Source organism: Mustelus asterias, unplaced genomic scaffold, assembly GCF_964213995.1.
Source record: "Mustelus asterias unplaced genomic scaffold, sMusAst1.hap1.1 HAP1_SCAFFOLD_2556, whole genome shotgun sequence".
NCBI classification, from domain to species: domain Eukaryota; kingdom Metazoa; phylum Chordata; class Chondrichthyes; order Carcharhiniformes; family Triakidae; genus Mustelus; species Mustelus asterias.
In genome coordinates, this window is record NW_027592501.1 from 26831 (window position 1) to 47500 (window position 20670).

The 20670-nt window shown below is 60.0% G+C and overlaps 1 protein-coding gene across 1 annotated transcript in view; it reads right to left on the bottom strand.

The window, feature by feature from the left end:
- Positions 1-2617: 2617 nt before the first annotated feature.
- The window catches only part of LOC144489800 (cyclin-dependent kinase 2-associated protein 2-like), an 18147-nt gene continuing 94 nt past the window's right edge, over positions 2618-20670 (bottom strand). Inside the window, exons 1-4 of the mRNA XM_078207649.1 lie at positions 20657-20670; positions 5268-5394; positions 3612-4544; positions 2618-3517 (exon numbers count right to left, since the gene is read on the bottom strand). The exon at positions 20657-20670 is cut by the window's right edge and continues 94 nt beyond it. Coding sequence (XP_078063775.1) covers positions 4477-4544; positions 5268-5394; positions 20657-20670 — 209 coding nt within the window. The 3' untranslated portion in view covers positions 2618-3517; positions 3612-4476. The remainder of the gene's footprint in view (positions 3518-3611; positions 4545-5267; positions 5395-20656) is intronic.

Sequence of the window (20670 nt, forward strand, 5' to 3'; positions counted from 1 at the left end):
TTTAGGACTGAGGTGAGGAGAAATTTCTTCACCCAGAGGGTGGTGAATGTGTGGAATTCACTCCCACAGAAAGTAGTTGAGGCCAAAACGTTGTGTGATTTCAGGAAGAAATTAGATTTCGCTCTTGGGGCGAAAGGGATCGAGGGATATGGGGGGAAGGGGGGGGTCAGGATGTTGAATTTGCTGATCAGCCATGATCAGAATGAATCATGCAGCAGCTGGATGGGCCGAATGGCCTCCTCCTGCTTCTGGTTTCGATGATTCCAGGAGACTGGATAGAAGGGACAAGGTGAGGAGACTAAAGATTCAGAGGGTGGAGGTGTTTCCAGAGCTTATCTGACGCCCCTCCCACACCGGCCGGACAGCTGAAGGCACGGCCCCCAATGGAGGAGCGATGGGAATCGAGGGACGCAAAAGAGTCCGGAATTGGAGCAGGGCAGAGATCTCGGAGGTGACAGAGATAGGGAGGGGGTGTAGGGGCTGGAGGAGGTTACAGAGAGAGGGAGGGGTGTTGGGGCTGGAGGAGGTGATAGAGATAGGGAGGGGTGTAGTGGCTGGAGGAGGTTACAGGGATAGGGAGGGGTGTAGTGGCTGGAGGAGGTTACAGAGATAGGGAGGGGTGTAGGGGCTGGAGGAGGTTACAGGGATAGGGAGGGGTGTAGTGGCTGGAGGAGGTTACAGAGATAGGGAGGGGTGTAGGGGCTGGAGGAGGTTACAGAGATAGGGAGGGGTGTAGGGGCTGGAGGAGGTTACAGAGATAGGGATGGGGTGTTGGGGCTGGAGGAGGTTGCTGAGATAGGGATGGGGTGTCGGGGCTGGAGGAGGTTACAGAGATAGGGAGGGGGTGTAGGGGCTGGAGGAGGTTACAGAGATAGGGAGGGGTGTAGGGGCTGGAGGAGGTTACAGAGATAGGGAGGGGTGTAGGGGCTGGAGGAGGTTACAGAGATAGGGAGGGGTGTAGGGGCTGGAGGAGGTTACAGAGATAGGGAGGGGTGTAGGGGCTGGAGGAGGTTACAGAGATAGGGAGGGGGTGTAGGGGCTGGAGGAGGTTACAGAGATAGGGAGGGGTGTCGGGGTTGGAGGAGGTTACAGAGATAGGGAGGAGTGTAGGGGCTGGAGGAGGTTACAGAGATAGGGAGGGGGTGTAGGGGCTGGAGGAGGTTACAGAGATAGGGAGGGGTGGAGGGGCTGGAGGAGGTACAGAGATAGGGAGGGGTGTAGGGGGCTGGAGGAGGTACAGAGATAGGGAGGGGGTGTAGGGGCTGGAGGAGGTGACAGAGATAGGGAGGGGGTGTAGGGGCTGGAGGAGGTTACAGAGATAGGGAGGGGTGTAGGGGCTGGAGGAGGTACAGAGATAGGGAGGGGGTGTAGGGGCTGGAGGAGGTACAGAGATAGCGAGGGGGTGTAGGGGCTGGAGGAGGTTCAGAGATAGGGAGGGGTGTAGGGGGCTGGAGGAGGTACAGAGATAGCGAGGGGTGTAGGGGCTGGAGGAGGTTACAGAGATAGGGAGGGGTGGAGGGGCTGGAGGAGGTACAGAGATAGGGAGGGGTGGAGGGGCTGGAGGAGGTACAGAGATAATGCCTGAATATTTCTGTGTCTCTCCACCATAAGATGCTCCTTAAGACATCAAAACACTTGCAGGCCGCTGCGGAGTATACCCCGGTTGTGGGGGACAGGTTTATTGTGCGATTGAATCTGCTTCGATTCAATCGAAACAAGAGTATACCCTGGAATAAAGGTGAATCAGTTCAGAACCCTGTGTCACAGTGTCGCCTCGGGGCCGTCCCTGTCCGAACAACGTGACTGTTTACACTGTAAAACTCAATGGAAACCATTCAAGAGATGGGTCAGGATGTCACAGCACTCCCTCAGTACTGACCCTCTGACAGTGCGACACTCCCTCAGCACTGACCCTCTGACAGTGCGACACTCCCTCAGCACTGACCCTCTGACAGTGCGGCACTCCCTCAGCACTGATCCTCTGACAGTGCGGCGCTCCCTCAGCACTGACCCTCAGACAGTGCCGCGCTCCCTCAGCACTGACCCTCTGACAGTGCGGCACTCCCTCAGCACTGACCCTCTGACAGTGCGGCACTCCCTCAGCACTGACCCTCTGACAGTGCGGCACTCCCTCAGCACTGATCCCCTGACAGTGCGGCACTCCCTCAGCACTGACCCTCTGACAGTGCGGCACTCCCTCAGCACTGACCCTCTGACAGTGCGGCACTCCCTCAGTACTGACCCTCTGACAGTGCGGCACTCCCTCAGTACTGACCCTCTGACAGTGCGGCACTCCCTCAGCACTGACCCTCTGACAGTGCGGCACTCCCTCAGCACTGATCCCCTGACAGTGCGGCACTCCCTCAGCACTGACCCTCTGACAGTGCGGCACTCCCTCAGCACTGATCCCCTGACAGTGCGGCACTCCCTCAGCACTGACTCTCTGACAGTGCGGCACTCCCTCAGCACTGACCCTCTGACAGTGCGGCATTTCTTCAGCACTGACCCTCTGACAGTGCGGCACTCCCTCAGCACTGACCCTCTGGTGAGTGTTGTGTGGGTGATGGGTGTCCTGTCTGAGTGAGTTTGTGTTCAGAGAGAGAAATGAGTCGAGGGCCTCAATGTGAATCTTTTATTAATCGGTAATCCTTGGTTCATGAGGATACCTCACTCTGACGTAGAAATAAACTGCCAAACTTTATCACAAATTCATTCTTTAATAAAAAAACCCATAGTCATCGCGCTGTTCTCAGGGACCGTCTGCAAAGAACCATCCAGATGGGAGTGCCGGACCATCCTCTCTCCTTTTGCCCAGTTAGGGATCGTCTTCAAATCCTCCCCGGCCCAAATCTCAGGGCAGGGGCCATCTCCGAACACCACGCACGGATCCACGTGCCGATCACTGCCCAGCCGCAAGCAGGGAGCGTCACCAAAGCGTCCAGTCCCGGTGGTCAAAAGGCTTGGTCGATGCCTGTAAGTTAGGAAGCGTCTCGCAATTCTCCGCCTCATCTCAGTCCCAGGGTAGGGAATGGTGTTGGGGGAGGAGGGGGCACAGGGAGGTGGGACTCTCTCTCGGGTTGAGTAGCCAAATGGCCCACACCATTGAGGACTTTGAGGACTGTCTGGCCATCGAGTGCCAGTCAGGGAGCGTCCCTAAAAATGTTCAGCCCCACACTTCCAACGGGGCGGGGGGGGGGGCGGAGGGGAGGGGAGGCCAGGGACTGTCACTAACCAGCGCCCTCTGTACACTCCACAACGCCCCCCTCCCCACCCCGCCCCCACCGCCCCTCCAGAAGTGTCTCCTGGGTCCGGGACGGGTTACATTCTGAGGGGAGGTCCCACAGGCCCCGGGCAAGGGGGTCGATTTAACCATGAGGTTTTCACGATTCAAAAGGGTCAGAAAGAGAAAAATCATTCCCTCTGCTCGTGAGGAGGTGGGAGGAGGAACAGGCTGGAGAAGGGGCTGAATGGCCTCCTCCTGTTCCAGTGTAACAGGCTGGAGAAGGGGCTGAATGGCCTCCTCCTGTTCCTGTGTAACAGGCTGGAGAAGGGGCTGAATGGGGCCTCCTCCTGTTCCTGTGTAACAGGCTGGAGAAGGGGCTGAATGGGGCCTCCTCCTGTTCCTGTGTAACAGGCTGGAGAAGGGGCTGAATGGCCTCCTCCTGTTCCTGTGTAACAGGCTGGAGAAGGGGCTGAATGGGGCCTCCTCCTGTTCCTGTGTAACAGGCTGGAGAAGGGGCTGAATGGCCTCCTCCTGTTCCTGTGTAACAGGCTGGAGAAGGGGCTGAATGGCCTCCTCCTGTTCCTGTGTAACAGGCTGGAGAAGGGGCTGAATGGCCTCCTCCTGTTCCTGTGTAACAGGCTGGAGAAGGGGCTGAATGGCCTCCTCCTGTTCCTGTGTAACAGGCTGGAGAAGGGGCTGAATGGGGCCTCCTCCTGTTCCTGTGTAACAGGCTGGAGAAGGGGCTGAATGGGGCCTCCTCCTGTTCCTGTGTAACAGGCTGGAGAAGGGGCTGAATGGGGCCTCCTCCTGTTCCTGTGTAACAGGCTGGAGAAGGGGCTGAATGGCCTCCTCCTGTTCCTGTGTAACAGGTTGGAAAAGGGGCTGAATGGGGCCTCCTCCTGATCTGGACTGGGCAGTGTCCACACCTCACTGCCTGGACCAGAACCTTTCCTGAGGAGGGGACGAAAGGAACCCCTTTAACCGCAAAATAAACCCTGACTGCGAGAACCCCAGCGACAGAAATATTCCCGCCCTTCCGGCTGTCCTGGGGGCCGGGAATTTCTGCTAAACGGAGAAATTAGATTTGAAGAGGACATTTAATTGTTTGGTTGTTCTCCCCGCTGGCACGGCCAAGGGGAACCACTGTGCTGTTCGACCATGGGGTGGGCCCAGTATGAGGGAGAGGGAGGGAAGCAGGGAGGGGGGGAGGGGGGCCGAGGCTGGTCCGTCAGACCGTGGAGCCGCTCCCGGCGCTATGAACGGGCATTCCGCTCTGTCTCGGCTAGACATTCCCGGACCAGCGCCCGTGCGTGGATTATTCCTGCCAGGAGAAGGGCACAGCAAGATCCCATGAGTGTCAGCGAGCGGAACTTCCCCCCTCCCCTCAACCCCTCCCCTCCCCCTCACTCCCACCCCTCTCCCCTCAACCCCTCCCCTCTCCCCTCAACCCCTCCCCTCCCCCTCACTCCCTCCCCTCTCCCCCTCCCCTCAACCCCTCCCCTCCCCCTCACTCCCTCCTCTCTCCCCTCCCCTCTTCCCTCACTACCTCCCTTCCACCCCCTCTCCTCCCTCACTCCCTCCCCTCTTCCCTCCATCCCTTACTCCCTCCGCATCCCTCCATCCCTCAATCCCTCCCTCTCTCTCTCTCCTCCTAACTCTCCCTCCTACCTCCTACTCCTGGTATTGCTCCCATTTTCTCCCGGGATCCCTCACCGTCCCTCGGTCTCCCCCACCCTCCCCCTCCCCTCCCTCTACCCCTCCCTCTCCCCTTCTTCCCTCTCTCTCCCTCCCCTTCTCTCTCTCCCCCACCCTTCCCTCGCTCCCTCCCTCTCCCTATCCCTCTCCCTCCCCTCCACTTCCCCCTCCCTCCCTCCCCCTCCCTCCCTCGCCCTCTCCACCCCCCCCTCCCTCCATCCCACTCCCCTCTCCCTCCCCCTCCCCCCCTCGCTCCCTCCCTCCACCCCCCCTCCCTCCCTCCATCCCCCTCCCCTCTCCCTCCCCCTTCTCCCCCTCGCTCCCGCCGCTGGCTGACGCAGTCCCTCACCTCGTTTCAGACGCTCCATCGCACTCTTGCTCCCGGCGTAGGTCGGGCGGATTTCTTTCCCCATCTCCTCGATGACGGACAGGAGGTCGGAGTAGGTACTCTGCGAGGGCGCGGAGGGTTTCAGACCCTGCGTCAGGGAGAGGGAGAGGAAAGGAAGGCAGAGGTTTACAACAAAACACACTGACCCTCTGACAGTGCGGCACTCCCTCAGCACTGACCCTCTGACAGTGCGGCACTCCCTCAGCACTGACCCTCTGACAGTGCGGCACTCCCTCAGTACTGACCCTCTGACAGTGCGGCACTCCCTCAGCACTGACCCTCTGACAGTGCGGCGCTCCCTCAGTACTGACCCTCTGACAGTGCGGCACTCCCTCAGCACTGACCCTCTGACAATGCGGCACTCCCTCAGCACTGACCCTCTGACAGTGCGGCACTCCCTCAGTACTGACCCTCTGACAGTGCGGCACTCCCTCAGCACTGACCCTCTGACAGTGCGGCACTCCCTCAGTACTGACCCTCTGACAGTGCGGCACTCCCTCAGTACTGACCCTCTGACAGTGCGGCACTCCCCCAGCACTGACCCTCTGACAAGTGCGGCACTCCCTCAGCACTGACCCTCTGACAGTGCGGCACTCCCTCAGCACTGACCCTCTGACAGTGCGGCACTCCCTCAGCACTGACCCTCTGACAGTGCGGCACTCCCTCAGCACTGACCCTCTGACAGTGCGGCACTCGCCCAGCACTGACCCTCTGACAGTGCGGCACTCCCCCAGCACTGAACCTCTGACAGTGCGGCACTCCCTCAGTACTGGTCCTCTGACAGTGCGGCACTCCCTCAGCACTGACCCTCTGACAGTGCGGCACTCCCTCAGTACTGACCCTCTGACAGTGCGGCACTCCCTCAGTACTGACCCTCTGACAGTGCGGCACTCCCTCAGCACTGACCCTGTGACAGTGCGGCACTCCCTCAGCACTGACCCTCTGACAGTGCGGCACTCCCTCAGCACTGACCCTCTGACAGTGCGGCACTCCCTCAGCACTGACCCTCTGACAGTGCGGCACTCCCCCAGCACTGACCCTCTGACAGTGCGGCACTCCCTCAGCACTGACCCTCTGACAGTGCGGCACTCCCTCAGCACTGACCCTCTGACAGTGCGGCACTCCCCCAGCACTGACCCTCTGACAGTGCGGCACTCCCTCAGTACTGGTCCTCTGACAGTGCGAAACTCCCTCAGCACTGACCCTCTGACAGTGCGGCACTCCCTCAGCACTGACCCTCTGACAGTGCGGCACACCCTCAGCACTGACCCTCTGACAGTGCGGCACTCCCTCAGCACTGACCCTCTGACAGTGCGGCACTCCCTCAGCACTGACCCTCTGACAGTGCGGCACTCCCTCAGCACTGACCCTCTGACAGTGCGGCACTCCCTCAGCACTGACCCCCTGAAAGTGCGGCACTCCCTCAGCACTGACCCTCTGACAGTGCGGCGCTCCCTCAGCACTGACCCTCTGACAGTGCAGCACTCCCTCAGCACTGACCCTCTGACAGTGCAGCACTCCCTCAGCACTGACCCTCTGACAGTGCGGCACTCCCTCAGCACTGACCCTCTGACAGTGCGGCACTCCCTCAGCACTGACCCCCTGAAAGTGCGGCACTCCCTCAGCACTGACCCTCTGACAGCGCGGCACTCCCTCAGTACTGACCCTCTGACAGTGCGGCACTCCCTCAGCACTGACCCTCTGACAGTGCGGCACTCCCTCAGCACTGACCCACTGACAGTGCGGCACTCCCTCAGCACTGACCCTCTGACAGTGCGGCACTCCCTCAGCAATGACCCTCTGACAGTGCGGCACTCCCTCAGCACTGACCCTCTGACAGTGCGGCACTCCCAGTGCGGCACTCCCTCAGCACTGACCCTCTGACAGTGCGACACTCCCTCAGTACTGACCCTCTGACATTGCGGCACTCCCTCAGCACTGACCCTCTGACAGTGCGGCACTCCCTCAGCACTGACCCTCTGACAGTGCGGCACTCCCTCAGCACTGACCCTCTGACAGTGCGGCACTCCCTCAGTACTGACCCTCTGACAGTGCAGCACTCCCTTAGCACTGACACTCTGACAGTGCGGCACTCACTCAGCACTGACCCTCTGACAGTGCGGCACTCCCTCAGTACTGACCCTCTGACAGTGCGGCAGTCCCTCAGCACTGACCCTCTGACAGTGCGGCACTCCCCCAGCACTGACCCTCTGACAGTGCGGCAGTCCCTCAGCACTGACCCTCTGACAGTGCGGCACTCCCTCAGTACTGACCCTCTGACAGTGTGGCACTCCCTCAGTACTGACCCTCTGACAGTGCGGCACTCCCTCAGCACTGACCCTCTGACAGTGCGGCACTCCCTCAGCACTGACCCTGTGACAGTGTGGCACTCCCTCAGCACTGACCCTCTGACAGTGCGGCACTCCCTCAGCACTGACCCTCTGACTGTGCGGCACTCCCTCAGTACTGACCCTCTGACAGTGCGGCACTCCCTCAGCACTGACCCTCTGACAGTGCAGCACTCCCTCAGCACTGATCCTCTGATACTGCGGCACTCCCTCAGCACTGACCCTCTGACAGTGCGGCACTCCCTCAGTACTGACCCTCTGACAGTGCGGCACTCCCTCAGCACTGACCCTCTGACAGTGCGGCACTCCATCAGCACTGACCCCCTGAAAGTGCGGCACTCCCTCAGCACTGACCCTCTGACAGTGCGGCACTCCCTCAGCACTGACCCTCTGACAGTGCGGCACTCCCTCAGCACTGACCCTCTGACAGAGCGGCACTCCCTCAGTACTGACCCTCTGACAGTGCGGCACTCCCTCAGCACTGACCCTCTGACAGTGCGGCACTCCCTCAGCACTGACCCTCTGACAGTGCGGCACTCCCTCAGCACTGACCCTCTGACAGTGCGGCACTCCCTCAGCACTGATCCTCTGACAGTGCGGCACTCCCTCAGAACAAAGAACAAAGAACAGTACAGCACAGGAAACAGGCCCTTCGGCCCTCCAAGCCTGTGCCGCTCCTTGGTCCAACTAGACCAATCGTTTGTATCCCTCCATTCCCAGGCTGCTCATGTGACTATCCAGGTAAGTCTGAAACGATGTCAGCGTGCCTGCCTCCACCACCCTACTTGGCAGCGCATTCCAGGCCCCCACCGCCCTCTGTGTAAAAAACGTCCCTCTGATGTCTGAGTTATACTTCGCCCCTCTCACCTTGAGCCCGTGACCCCTCGTGATCGTCACCTCCGACCTGGGAAAAGCTTCCCACTGTTCACCCTATCTATCCCCTTCATAATCTTGTATACCTCTATTAGATCTCCCCTCATTCTCCGTCTTTCCAAGGAGAACAACCCCAGTTTACCCAATCTCTCCTCATAGCTAAGACCCTCCATACCAGGCAACATCCTGGTAAACCTTCCCTGCACTCTCTCTAACGCCTCCACGTCCTTCTGGTAGTGCGGCGACCAGAACTGGACGCAGTACTCCAAATGTGGCCTAACCAGCGTTCTATACAGCTGCATCATCAGACTCCAGCTTTTATACTCTATACCCCGTCCTATAAAGGCAAGCATACCATATGCCTTCTTCACCACCTTCTCCACCTGTGTTGCCACCTTCAAGGATTTGTGGACTTGCACACCCAGGTCCCTCTGTGTTTCTATACTCCTGATGACTCTGCCATTTATTGTATAACTCCTCCCTACATTATTTCTTCCAAAATGCATCACTTCGCATTTATCCGGATTAAACTCCATCTGCCACCTCTCCGCCCAATTTTCCAGCCTATCTATATCCTGCTGTATTGCCCGACAATGCTCTTCGCTATCCGCAATTCCAGCCATCTTCGTGTCATCCGCAAACTTGCTGATTACACCAGTTACACCTTCTTCCAAATCATTTATATATATCACAAAGAGCAGACGTCCCAGTACAGAGCCCTGCGGAACACCACTGGTCACAGACCTCCAGCCGGAAAAAGACCCTTCGACCACTACCCTCTGTCTCCTATGGCCAAGCCAGTTCTCCACCCATCGAGCCACTTCTCCTTGTATCCCATGAGCCTTAACCTTCTTAACCAACCTGCCATGTGGGACTTTGTCAAATGCCTTACTGAAATCCATATAGACAACATCCACGGCCCTTCCTTCATCAACCGTTTTTGTCACTTCCTCAGAAAACTCCACCACTCCCTCAGCACTGACCCTCTGACAGTGCGGCACTCCCTCGGCACTGACCCTCTGACAGTGCGACACTCCCTCAGTACTGATCCTCTGACAGTGCGGCACTCCCTCAGCACTGACCCTCTGACAGTGCAACACTCCCTCAGCACTGACCAACTGACAGTGCGGCACTCCCTCAGCACTGACCCTCTGACAGTGCGGCACTCCCTCAGCACTGACCCTCTCACAGTGCGGCACTTCCTCAGCACTGACCCCCTGAAAGTGCAGCACTCCCTCAGAACTGACCCTCTGACAGTGCGGCACTCCCTCAGCACTGACCCTCTGACAGTGCGGCACTCCCTCAGCTCTGACCCTCTGACAGTGCGGCACTCCCTCAGCACTGACCCTCTGACAGTGCGGCACTCCCTCAGCACTGACCCTCTGACAAGTGCGGCACTCCCTCAGCACTGATCCTCTGACAGTGCGGCACTCCCTCAGCACTGACCCTCTGACAGTGCGGCACTCCCTCAGCACTGACCCTCTGACAGTGCGGCACTCCCTCAGCACTGACCCTCTGACAGTGCAGCACTCCCTCAGCACTGACCCTCTGACAGTGCGGCACTCCCTCAGCACTGACCCTCTGACAGGTGCGGCACTCCCTCAGCACTGATCCTCTGACAGTGCGGCACTCCCTCAGCACTGACCCTCTGACAGTGCGGCACTCCCTCAGCACTGACCCTCTGACAGTGCGGCACTCCCTCAGCACTGACCCTCTGACAGTGCGGCACTCCCTCAGTACTGACCCTCTGACAGTGCGGCACTCCCTCAGCACTGACCCTCTGACAGTGCGGCACTCCCCCAGCACTGACCCTCTGACAAGTGCGGCACTCCCTCAGCACTGACCCTCTGACAGTGCGGCACTCCCTCAGCACTGACCCTCTGACAGTGCGGCACTCCCTCAGCACTGACCCTCTGACAGTGCGGCACTCCCTCAGCACTGACCCTCTGACAGTGCGGCACTCGCCCAGCACTGACCCTCTGACAGTGCGGCACTCCCCCAGCACTGAACCTCTGACAGTGCGGCACTCCCTCAGTACTGGTCCTCTGACAGTGCGGCACTCCCTCAGCACTGACCCTCTGACAGTGCGGCACTCCCTCAGCACTGACCCTCTGACAGTGCGGCACTCCCTCAGTACTGACCCTCTGACAGTGCGGCACTCCCTCAGTACTGACCCTCTGACAGTGCGGCACTCCCTCAGCACTGACCCTGTGACAGTGCGGCACTCCCTCAGCACTGACCCTGTGACAGTGCGGCACTCCCTCAGCACTGACCCTCTGACAGTGCGGCACTCCCTCAGCACTGACCCTCTGACAGTGCGGCACTCCCCCAGCACTGACCCTCTGACAGTGCGGCACTCCCTCAGCACTGACCCTCTGACAGTGCGGCACTCCCTCAGCACTGACCCTCTGACAGTGCGGCACTCCCCCAGCACTGACCCTCTGACAGTGCGGCACTCCCTCAGTACTGGTCCTCTGACAGTGCGAAACTCCCTCAGCACTGACCCTCTGACAGTGCGGCACTCCCTCAGCACTGACCCTCTGACAGTGCGGCACACCCTCAGCACTGACCCTCTGACAGTGCGGCACTCCCTCAGCACTGACCCTCTGACAGTGCGGCACTCCCTCAGCACTGACCCTCTGACAGTGCAGCACTCCCTCAGCACTGACCCTCTGACAGTGCAGCACTCCCTCAGCACTGACCCTCTGACAGTGCGGCACTCCCTCAGCACTGACCCTCTGACAGTGCGGCACTCCCTCAGCACTGACCCCCTGACAGTGCGGCACTCCCTCAGCACTGACCCTCTGACAGTGCGGCACTCCCTCAGTACTGACCCTCTGACAGTGCGGCACTCCCTCAGCACTGACCCTCTGACAGTGCGGCACTCCCTCAGCACTGACCCACTGACAGTGCGGCACTCCCTCAGCACTGACCCTCTGACAGTGCGGCACTCCCTCAGCAATGACCCTCTGACAGTGCGGCACTCCCTCAGCACTGACCCTCTGACAGTGCGGCACTCCCAGTGCGACACTCCCTCAGTACTGACCCTCTGACATTGCGGCACTCCCTCAGCACTGACCCTCTGACAGTGCGGCACTCCCTCAGCACTGACCCTCTGACAGTGCGGCACTCCCTCAGCACTGACCCTCTGACAGTGCGGCACTCCCTCAGTACTGACCCTCTGACAGTGCAGCACTCCCTTAGCACTGACACTCTGACAGTGCGGCACTCACTCAGCACTGACCCTCTGACAGTGCGGCACTCCCTCAGTACTGACCCTCTGACAGTGCGGCAGTCCCTCAGCACTGACCCTCTGACAGTGCGGCACTCCCTCAGTACTGACCCTCTGACAGTGTGGCACTCCCTCAGTACTGACCCTCTGACAGTGCGGCACTCCCTCAGCACTGACCCTCTGACAGTGCGGCACTCCCTCAGCACTGACCCTGTGACAGTGTGGCACTCCCTCAGCACTGACCCTCTGACAGTGCGGCACTCCCTCAGCACTGACCCTCTGACTGTGCGGCACTCCCTCAGTACTGACCCTCTGACAGTGCGGCACTCCCTCAGCACTGACCCTCTGACAGTGCAGCACTCCCTCAGCACTGATCCTCTGATACTGCGGCACTCCCTCAGCACTGACCCTCTGACAGTGCGGCACTCCCTCAGTACTGACCCTCTGACAGTGCGGCACTCCCTCAGCACTGACCCTCTGACAGTGCGGCACTCCATCAGCACTGACCCCCTGAAAGTGCGGCACTCCCTCAGCACTGACCCTCTGACAGTGCGGCACTCCCTCAGCACTGACCCTCTGACATTGCGGCACTCCCTCAGCACTGACCCTCTGACAGAGCGGCACTCCCTCAGTACTGACCCTCTGACAGTGCGGCACTCCCTCAGCACTGACCCTCTGACAGTGTGGCACTCCCTCAGCACTGACCCTCTGACAGTGCGGCACTCCCTCAGCACTGACCCTCTGACAGTGCGGCACTCCCTCAGCACTGATCCTCTGACAGTGCGGCACTCCCTCAGAACAAAGAACAAAGAACAGTACAGCACAGGAAACAGGCCCTTCGGCCCTCCAAGCCTGTGCCGCTCCTTGGTCCAACTAGACCAATCGTTTGTATCCCTCCATTCCCAGGCTGCTCATGTGACTATCCAGGTAAGTCTGAAACGATGTCAGCGTGCCTGCCTCCACCACCCTACTTGGCAGCGCATTCCAGGCCCCCACCACCCTCTGTGTAAAAAACGTCCCTCTGATGTCTGAGTTATACTTCGCCCCTCTCACCTTGAGCCCGTGACCCCTCGTGATCGTCACCTCCGACCTGGGAAAAAGCTTCCCACTGTTCACCCTATCTATCCCCTTCATAATCTTGTATACCTCTATTAGATCTCCCCTCATTCTCCGTCTTTCCAAGGAGAACAACCCCAGTTTACCCAATCTCTCCTCATAGCTAAGACCCTCCATACCAGGCAACATCCTGGTAAACCTTCCCTGCACTCTCTCTAACGCCTCCACGTCCTTCTGGTAGTGCGGCGACCAGAACTGGACGCAGTACTCCAAATGTGGCCTAACCAGCGTTCTATACAGCTGCATCATCAGACTCCAGCTTTTATACTCTATACCCCGTCCTATAAAGGCAAGCATACCATATGCCTTCTTCACCACCTTCTCCACCTGTGTTGCCACCTTCAAGGATTTGTGGACTTGCACACCCAGGTCCCTCTGTGTTTCTATACTCCTGATGACTCTGCCATTTATTGTATAACTCCTCCCTACATTATTTCTTCCAAAATGCATCACTTCGCATTTATCCGGATTAAACTCCATCTGCCACCTCTCCGCCCAATTTTCCAGCCTATCTATATCCTGCTGTATTGCCCGACAATGCTCTTCGCTATCCGCAATTCCAGCCATCTTCGTGTCATCCGCAAACTTGCTGATTACACCAGTTACACCTTCTTCCAAATCATTTATATATATCACAAATAGCAGAGGTCCCAGTACAGAACCCTGCGGAACACCACTGGTCACAGACCTCCAGCCGGAAAAAGACCCTTCGACCACTACCCTCTGTCTCCTATGGCCAAGCCAGTTCTCCACCCATCGAGCCACTTCTCCTTGTATCCCATGAGCCTTAACCTTCTTAACCAACCTGCCATGTGGGACTTTGTCAAATGCCTTACTGAAATCCATATAGACAACATCCACGGCCCTTCCTTCATCAACCGTTTTTGTCACTTCCTCAAAAAACTCCACCACTCCCTCAGCACTGACCCTCTGACAGTGCGGCACTCCCTCAGCACTGACCCTCTGACAGTGCGGCACTCCCTCGGCACTGACCCTCTGACAGTGCGGCACTCCCTCGGCACTGACCCTCTGACAGTGCGGCACTCCCTCAGCACTGACCCTCTGACAGTGCGGCACTCCCTCAGCACTGACCCTCTGACAGTGCAACACTCCCTCAGCACTGACCAACTGACAGTGCGGCACTCCCTCAGTACTGACCCTCTGACAGTGCGGCACTCCCTCAGCACTGACCCTCTGACAGTGCGGCACTCCCACAGCACTGACCCTCTGACAGTGCGGCACTCCCTCAGCACTGACTCTGTGACAGTGCAGCACTCCCTCAGCACTGACCTTCTGACAGTGCGGCACTCCCTCAGCACTGATCCTCTGACAGTGCAGCACTCCCTCAGCACTGACCCTCTGACAGTGCGGCACTCCCTCAGTACTGACCCTCTGACAGTGCGGCACTCCCTCAGCACTGACCCTCTGACAGTGCGGCACTCCCTCAGCAATGACCCTCTGACAGTGCGGCACTCCCTCAGCACTGACCCTCTGACAGTGCGGCACTCCCAGTGCGGCACTCCCTCAGCACTGACCCTCTGACAGTGCGACACTCCCTCAGTACTGACCCTCTGACAGTGCGGCACTCCCTCAGCACTGACCCTCTGACAGTGCGGCACTCCCTCAGCACTGACCCTCTGACAGTGCGGCACTCCCTCAGCACTGACCCTCTGACAGTGCGGCACTCCCTCAGCACTGACCCTCTGACAGTGCGGCACTCCCTCAGCACTGACCCTCTGACAGTGCGGCACTCCCTCAGCACTGACCCTCTGACAGTGCGGCACTCCCTCAGCTCTGACCCTCTGACAGTGCGGCACTCCCTCAGCACTGACCCTCTGACAGTGTGGCACTCCCTCAGCACTGACCCTCTGACAAGTGCGGCACTCCCTTAGCACTGATCCTCTGACAGTGCGGCACTCCCTCAGCACTGACCCTCTGACAGTGCGGCACTCCCTCAGCACTGACCCTCTGACAGTGCGGCACTCCCTCAGCACTGACCCTCTGACAGTGCAGCACTCCCTCAGCACTGATCCTCTGACAGTGCGGCACTCCCTCAGCACTGACCCTCTGACAGTGCAGCACTCCCTCAGCACTGACCCTCTGACAGTGCGGCACTCCCTCAGCACTGACCCTCTGACAGTGCGGCACTCCCACAGCACTGACCCTCTGACAGTGCGGCACTCCCTCAGCACTGACTCTGTGACAGTGCAGCACTCCCTCAGCACTGACCCTCTGACAGTGCGGCACTCCCTCAGCACTGACCTTCTGACAGTGCGGCACTCCCTCAGCACTGATCCTCTGACAGTGCAGCACTCCCTCAGCACTGACCCTCTGACAGTGCGGCACTCCCTCAGTACTGACCCTCTGACAGTGCGGCACTCCCTCAGCACTGACCCTCTGACAGTGCGGCACTCCCTCAGCAATGACCCTCTGACAGTGCGGCACTCCCTCAGCACTGACCCTCTGACAGTGCGGCACTCCCAGTGCGGCACTCCCTCAGCACTGACCCTCTGACAGTGCGACACTCCCTCAGTACTGACCCTCTGACAGTGCGGCACTCCATCAGCACTGACCCTCTGACAGTGCGGCACTCCCTCAGCACTGACCCTCTGACAGTGCGGCACTCCCTCAGCACTGACCCTCTGACAGTGCGGCACTCCCTTAGCACTGACACTCTGACAGTGCGGCACTCACTCAGCACTGACCCTCTGACAGTGCGGCACTCCCTCAGTACTGACCCTCTGACAGTGCGGCAGTCCCTCAGCACTGACCCTCTGACAGTGCGGCACTCCCTCAGCACTGACCCTCTGACAGTGCGACACTCCCTCAGTACTGACCCTCTGACAGTGCGGCACTCCATCAGCACTGACCCTCTGACAGTGCGGCACTCCCTCAGCACTGACCCTCTGACAGTGCGGCACTCCCTCAGCACTGACCCTCTGACAGTGCGGCACTCCCTTAGCACTGACACTCTGACAGTGCGGCACTCACTCAGCACTGACCCTCTGACAGTGCGGCACTCCCTCAGTACTGACCCTCTGACAGTGCGGCAGTCCCTCAGCACTGACCCTCTGACAGTGCGGCACTCCCTCAGCACTGACCCTCTGACAGTGCGGCACTCCCTTAGCACTGACACTCTGACAGTGCGGCACTCACTCAGCACTGACCCTCTGACAGTGCGGCACTCCCTCAGTACTGACCCTCTGACAGTGCGGCAGTCCCTCAGCACTGACCCTCTGACAGTGCGGCACTCCCTCAGCACTGACCCTCTGACAGTGCGGCACTCCCTCAGCACTGACCCTCTGACAGTGCGGCACTCCCTCAGCACTGACCCTCTGACAGTGCAGCACTCCCTCAGTACTGACCCTCTGACAGTGCGGCACTCCCTCAGCACTGACCCTCTGACAGTGCGGCACTCCCTCAGCACTGACCCTCTGACAGTGCGGCACTCCCACAGCACTGACCCTCTGACAGTGCGGCACTCCCTCAGCACTGACTCTGTGACAGTGCAGCACTCCCTCAGCACTGACCCTCTGACAGTGCGGCACTCCCTCAGCACTGACCTTCTGACAGTGCGGCACTCCCTCAGCACTGATCCTCTGACAGTGCAGCACTCCCTCAGCACTGACCCTCTGACAGTGCGGCACTCCCTCAGTACTGACCCTCTGACAGTGCGGCACTCCCTCAGCACTGACCCTCTGACAGTGCGGCACTCCCTCAGCAATGACCCTCTGACAGTGCGGCACTCCCTCAGCACTGACCCTCTGACAGTGCGGCACTCCCAGTGCGGCACTCCCTCAGCACTGACCCTCTGACAGTGCGACACTCCCTCAGTACTGACCCTCTGACAGTGCGGCACTCCCTCAGCACTGACCCTCTGACAGTGCGGCACTCCCTCAGCACTGACCCTCTGACAGTGCGGCACTCCCTCAGCACTGACCCTCTGACAGTGCGGCACTCCCTCAGCACTGACCCTCTGACAGTGCGGCACTCCCTCAGCACTGACCCTCTGACAGTGCGGCACTCCCTCAGCACTGACCCTCTGACAGTGCGGCACTCCCTCAGCTCTGACCCTCTGACAGTGCGGCACTCCCTCAGCACTGACCCTCTGACAGTGTGGCACTCCCTCAGCACTGACCCTCTGACAAGTGCGGCACTCCCTTAGCACTGATCCTCTGACAGTGCGGCACTCCCTCAGCACTGACCCTCTGACAGTGCGGCACTCCCTCAGCACTGACCCTCTGACAGTGCGGCACTCCCTCAGCACTGACCCTCTGACAGTGCAGCACTCCCTCAGCACTGATCCTCTGACAGTGCGGCACTCCCTCAGCACTGACCCTCTGACAGTGCAGCACTCCCTCAGCACTGACCCTCTGACAGTGCGGCACTCCCTCAGCACTGACCCTCTGACAGTGCGGCACTCCCACAGCACTGACCCTCTGACAGTGCGGCACTCCCTCAGCACTGACTCTGTGACAGTGCAGCACTCCCTCAGCACTGACCCTCTGACAGTGCGGCACTCCCTCAGCACTGACCTTCTGACAGTGCGGCACTCCCTCAGCACTGATCCTCTGACAGTGCAGCACTCCCTCAGCACTGACCCTCTGACAGTGCGGCACTCCCTCAGTACTGACCCTCTGACAGTGCGGCACTCCCTCAGCACTGACCCTCTGACAGTGCGGCACTCCCTCAGCAATGACCCTCTGACAGTGCGGCACTCCCTCAGCACTGACCCTCTGACAGTGCGGCACTCCCAGTGCGGCACTCCCTCAGCACTGACCCTCTGACAGTGCGACACTCCCTCAGTACTGACCCTCTGACAGTGCGGCACTCCATCAGCACTGACCCTCTGACAGTGCGGCACTCCCTCAGCACTGACCCTCTGACAGTGCGGCACTCCCTCAGCACTGACCCTCTGACAGTGCGGCACTCCCTTAGCACTGACACTCTGACAGTGCGGCACTCACTCAGCACTGACCCTCTGACAGTGCGGCACTCCCTCAGTACTGACCCTCTGACAGTGCGGCAGTCCCTCAGCACTGACCCTCTGACAGTGCGGCACTCCCTCAGCACTGACCCTCTGACAGTGCGACACTCCCTCAGTACTGACCCTCTGACAGTGCGGCACTCCATCAGCACTGACCCTCTGACAGTGCGGCACTCCCTCAGCACTGACCCTCTGACAGTGCGGCACTCCCTCAGCACTGACCCTCTGACAGTGCGGCACTCCCTTAGCACTGACACTCTGACAGTGCGGCACTCACTCAGCACTGACCCTCTGACAGTGCGGCACTCCCTCAGTACTGACCCTCTGACAGTGCGGCAGTCCCTCAGCACTGACCCTCTGACAGTGCGGCACTCCCTCAGCACTGACCCTCTGACAGTGCGGCACTCCCTTAGCACTGACACTCTGACAGTGCGGCACTCACTCAGCACTGACCCTCTGACAGTGCGGCACTCCCTCAGTACTGACCCTCTGACAGTGCGGCAGTCCCTCAGCACTGACCCTCTGACAGTGCGGCACTCCCTCAGCACTGACCCTCTGACAGTGCGGCACTCCCTCAGCACTGACCCTCTGACAGTGCAACACTCCCTCAGCACTGACCCACTGACAGTGCGGCACTCCCTCAGCACTGACCCTCTGACAGTGCGGCACTCCCTCAGCACTGACCCTCTGACAGTGCGGCACTCCCTCAGCACTGACCCTCTGACAGTGCGGCACTCCCTCAGCACTGACCCTCTGACAGTGCGGCGCTCCCTCAGCACTGACCCTCTGACAGTGCGGCACTCCCTCAGTACTGACCCTCTGACAGTGCGGCAGTCCCTCAGCACTGACCCTCTGACAGTGCGGCACTCCCTCAGCACTGACCCTCTGACAGTGCGGCACTCCCTCAGCACTGACCCTCTGACAGTGCGGCACTCCCTCAGCACTGACCCTCTGACAGTGCGGCGCTCCCTCAGCACTGACCCTCTGACAGTGCGGCACTCCCTCAGTACTGACCCTCTGACAGTGCGGCACTCCCTCAGCACTGACCCTCTGACAGTGCGGCACTCCCTCAGCACTGACCCTCTGACAGTGCAACACTCCCTCAGCACTGACCCACTGACAGTGCGGCACTCCCTCAGCACTGACCCTCTGACAGTGCGGCACTCCCTCAGCACTGACCCTCTGACAGTGCGGCACTTCCTCAGCACTGACCCCCTGAAAGTGCAGCACTCCCTCAGCACTGACCCTCTGACAGTGCGGCACTCCCTCAGTACTGACCCTCTGACAGTGCGGCACTCCCTCAGCACTGACCCTCTGACAGTGCGGCACTCCCTCAGCACTGACCCTCTGACAGTGCGGCACTCCCTCAGCACTGACCCTCTGACAAGTGCGGCACTCCCTCAGCACTGATCCTCTGACAGTGCGGCACTCCCTCAGCACTGACCCTCTGACAGTGCGGCACTCCCTCAGCACTGACCCTCTGACAGTGCGGCACTCCCTCAGCACTGACCCTCTGACAGTGCAGCACTCCCTCAGCACTGACCCTCTGACAGTGCGGCACTCCCTCAGCACTGACCCTCTGACAGTGCGGCACTCCCTCAGCACTGACCCTCTGACAGTGCGGCACTCCCTCAGCACTGACCCTCTGACAGTGCGGCACTCCCTCAGCACTGACCCTCTGACAGTGCGGCACTCCCTCAGCACTGACCCTCTGACAGTGCGGCACTCCCTCAGCACTGACCTTCTGACAGTGCGGCACTCCCTCAGCACTGATGCTCTGACAGTGCGGCACTCCCTCCGCATTGACCCTCTGACAGTGAGGCACTCCCTCAGAACTGACCCTCTGACAGTGTGGTGCTCCCTCAGCACTGACCCTCTGACAGTGCGGCACTCCCTCAGCACTGACTCTGTGACAGTGCGGCACTCCCTCAGCACTGACCCTCTGAGAGTGCGGCACTCCCTCAGTACTGACCCTCTGACAGTGCGGCACTCCCAGTGCGGCACTCCCTCAGCACTGACCCTCTGACAGTGCGACACTCCCTCAGTACTGACCCTCTGACAGTGCGGCACTCCCTCAGTACTGACCCTCTGACAGTGCGGCACTCCCTCAGCACTGACCCTCTGACAGTGCGGCACTCCCTCAGCACTGACCCTCAGACAGTGCGGCACTCCCTCAGCACTGACCCTCTGACAGTGCGGCACTCCCTCAGCACTGACCCTCTGACAGTGCGGCACTCCCTCAGTACTGACCCTGTGACAGTGCGGCACTCCCTCAGCACTGACCCTCTGACAGTGCGGCACTCCCTCAGCACTGACCCTCTGACAGTGCGACACTCCCTCAGCACTGACCCTCTGACAGTGCGGCACTCCCTCAGTACTGACCCTCTGATAGTGCGGCACTCCCTCAGCACTGACCCTCTGACAGTGCGGCACTCCCTCAGCACTGACCGTCTGACAGTGCGGCACTCCCTCAGCACTGACCGTCTGACAGTGCGGCACTCTCTCAGCACTGACCCTCTGACAGTGCGGCACTCCATCAGCACTGACCCTCTGACAGTGCGGCACTCCCTCAGCACTGACCCTCTGACAGTGCGGCACTCCCTCAGTACTGACCCTCTGACAGTGCGGCACTCCCTCAGCACTGACCCTCTGACAGTGCGGCACTCCCTCAGCACTGACCCTCTGACAGTGCGGCACTCACTCAGCACTGAGCCTCTGGTGGCAGATGAGGGGGAGCGGGTTTGTGGGACGGGGTGGGGGCGGGGGAAGGTTGGCCGGGGGGGGGGTTCTGTACCTGCATGTATCCCA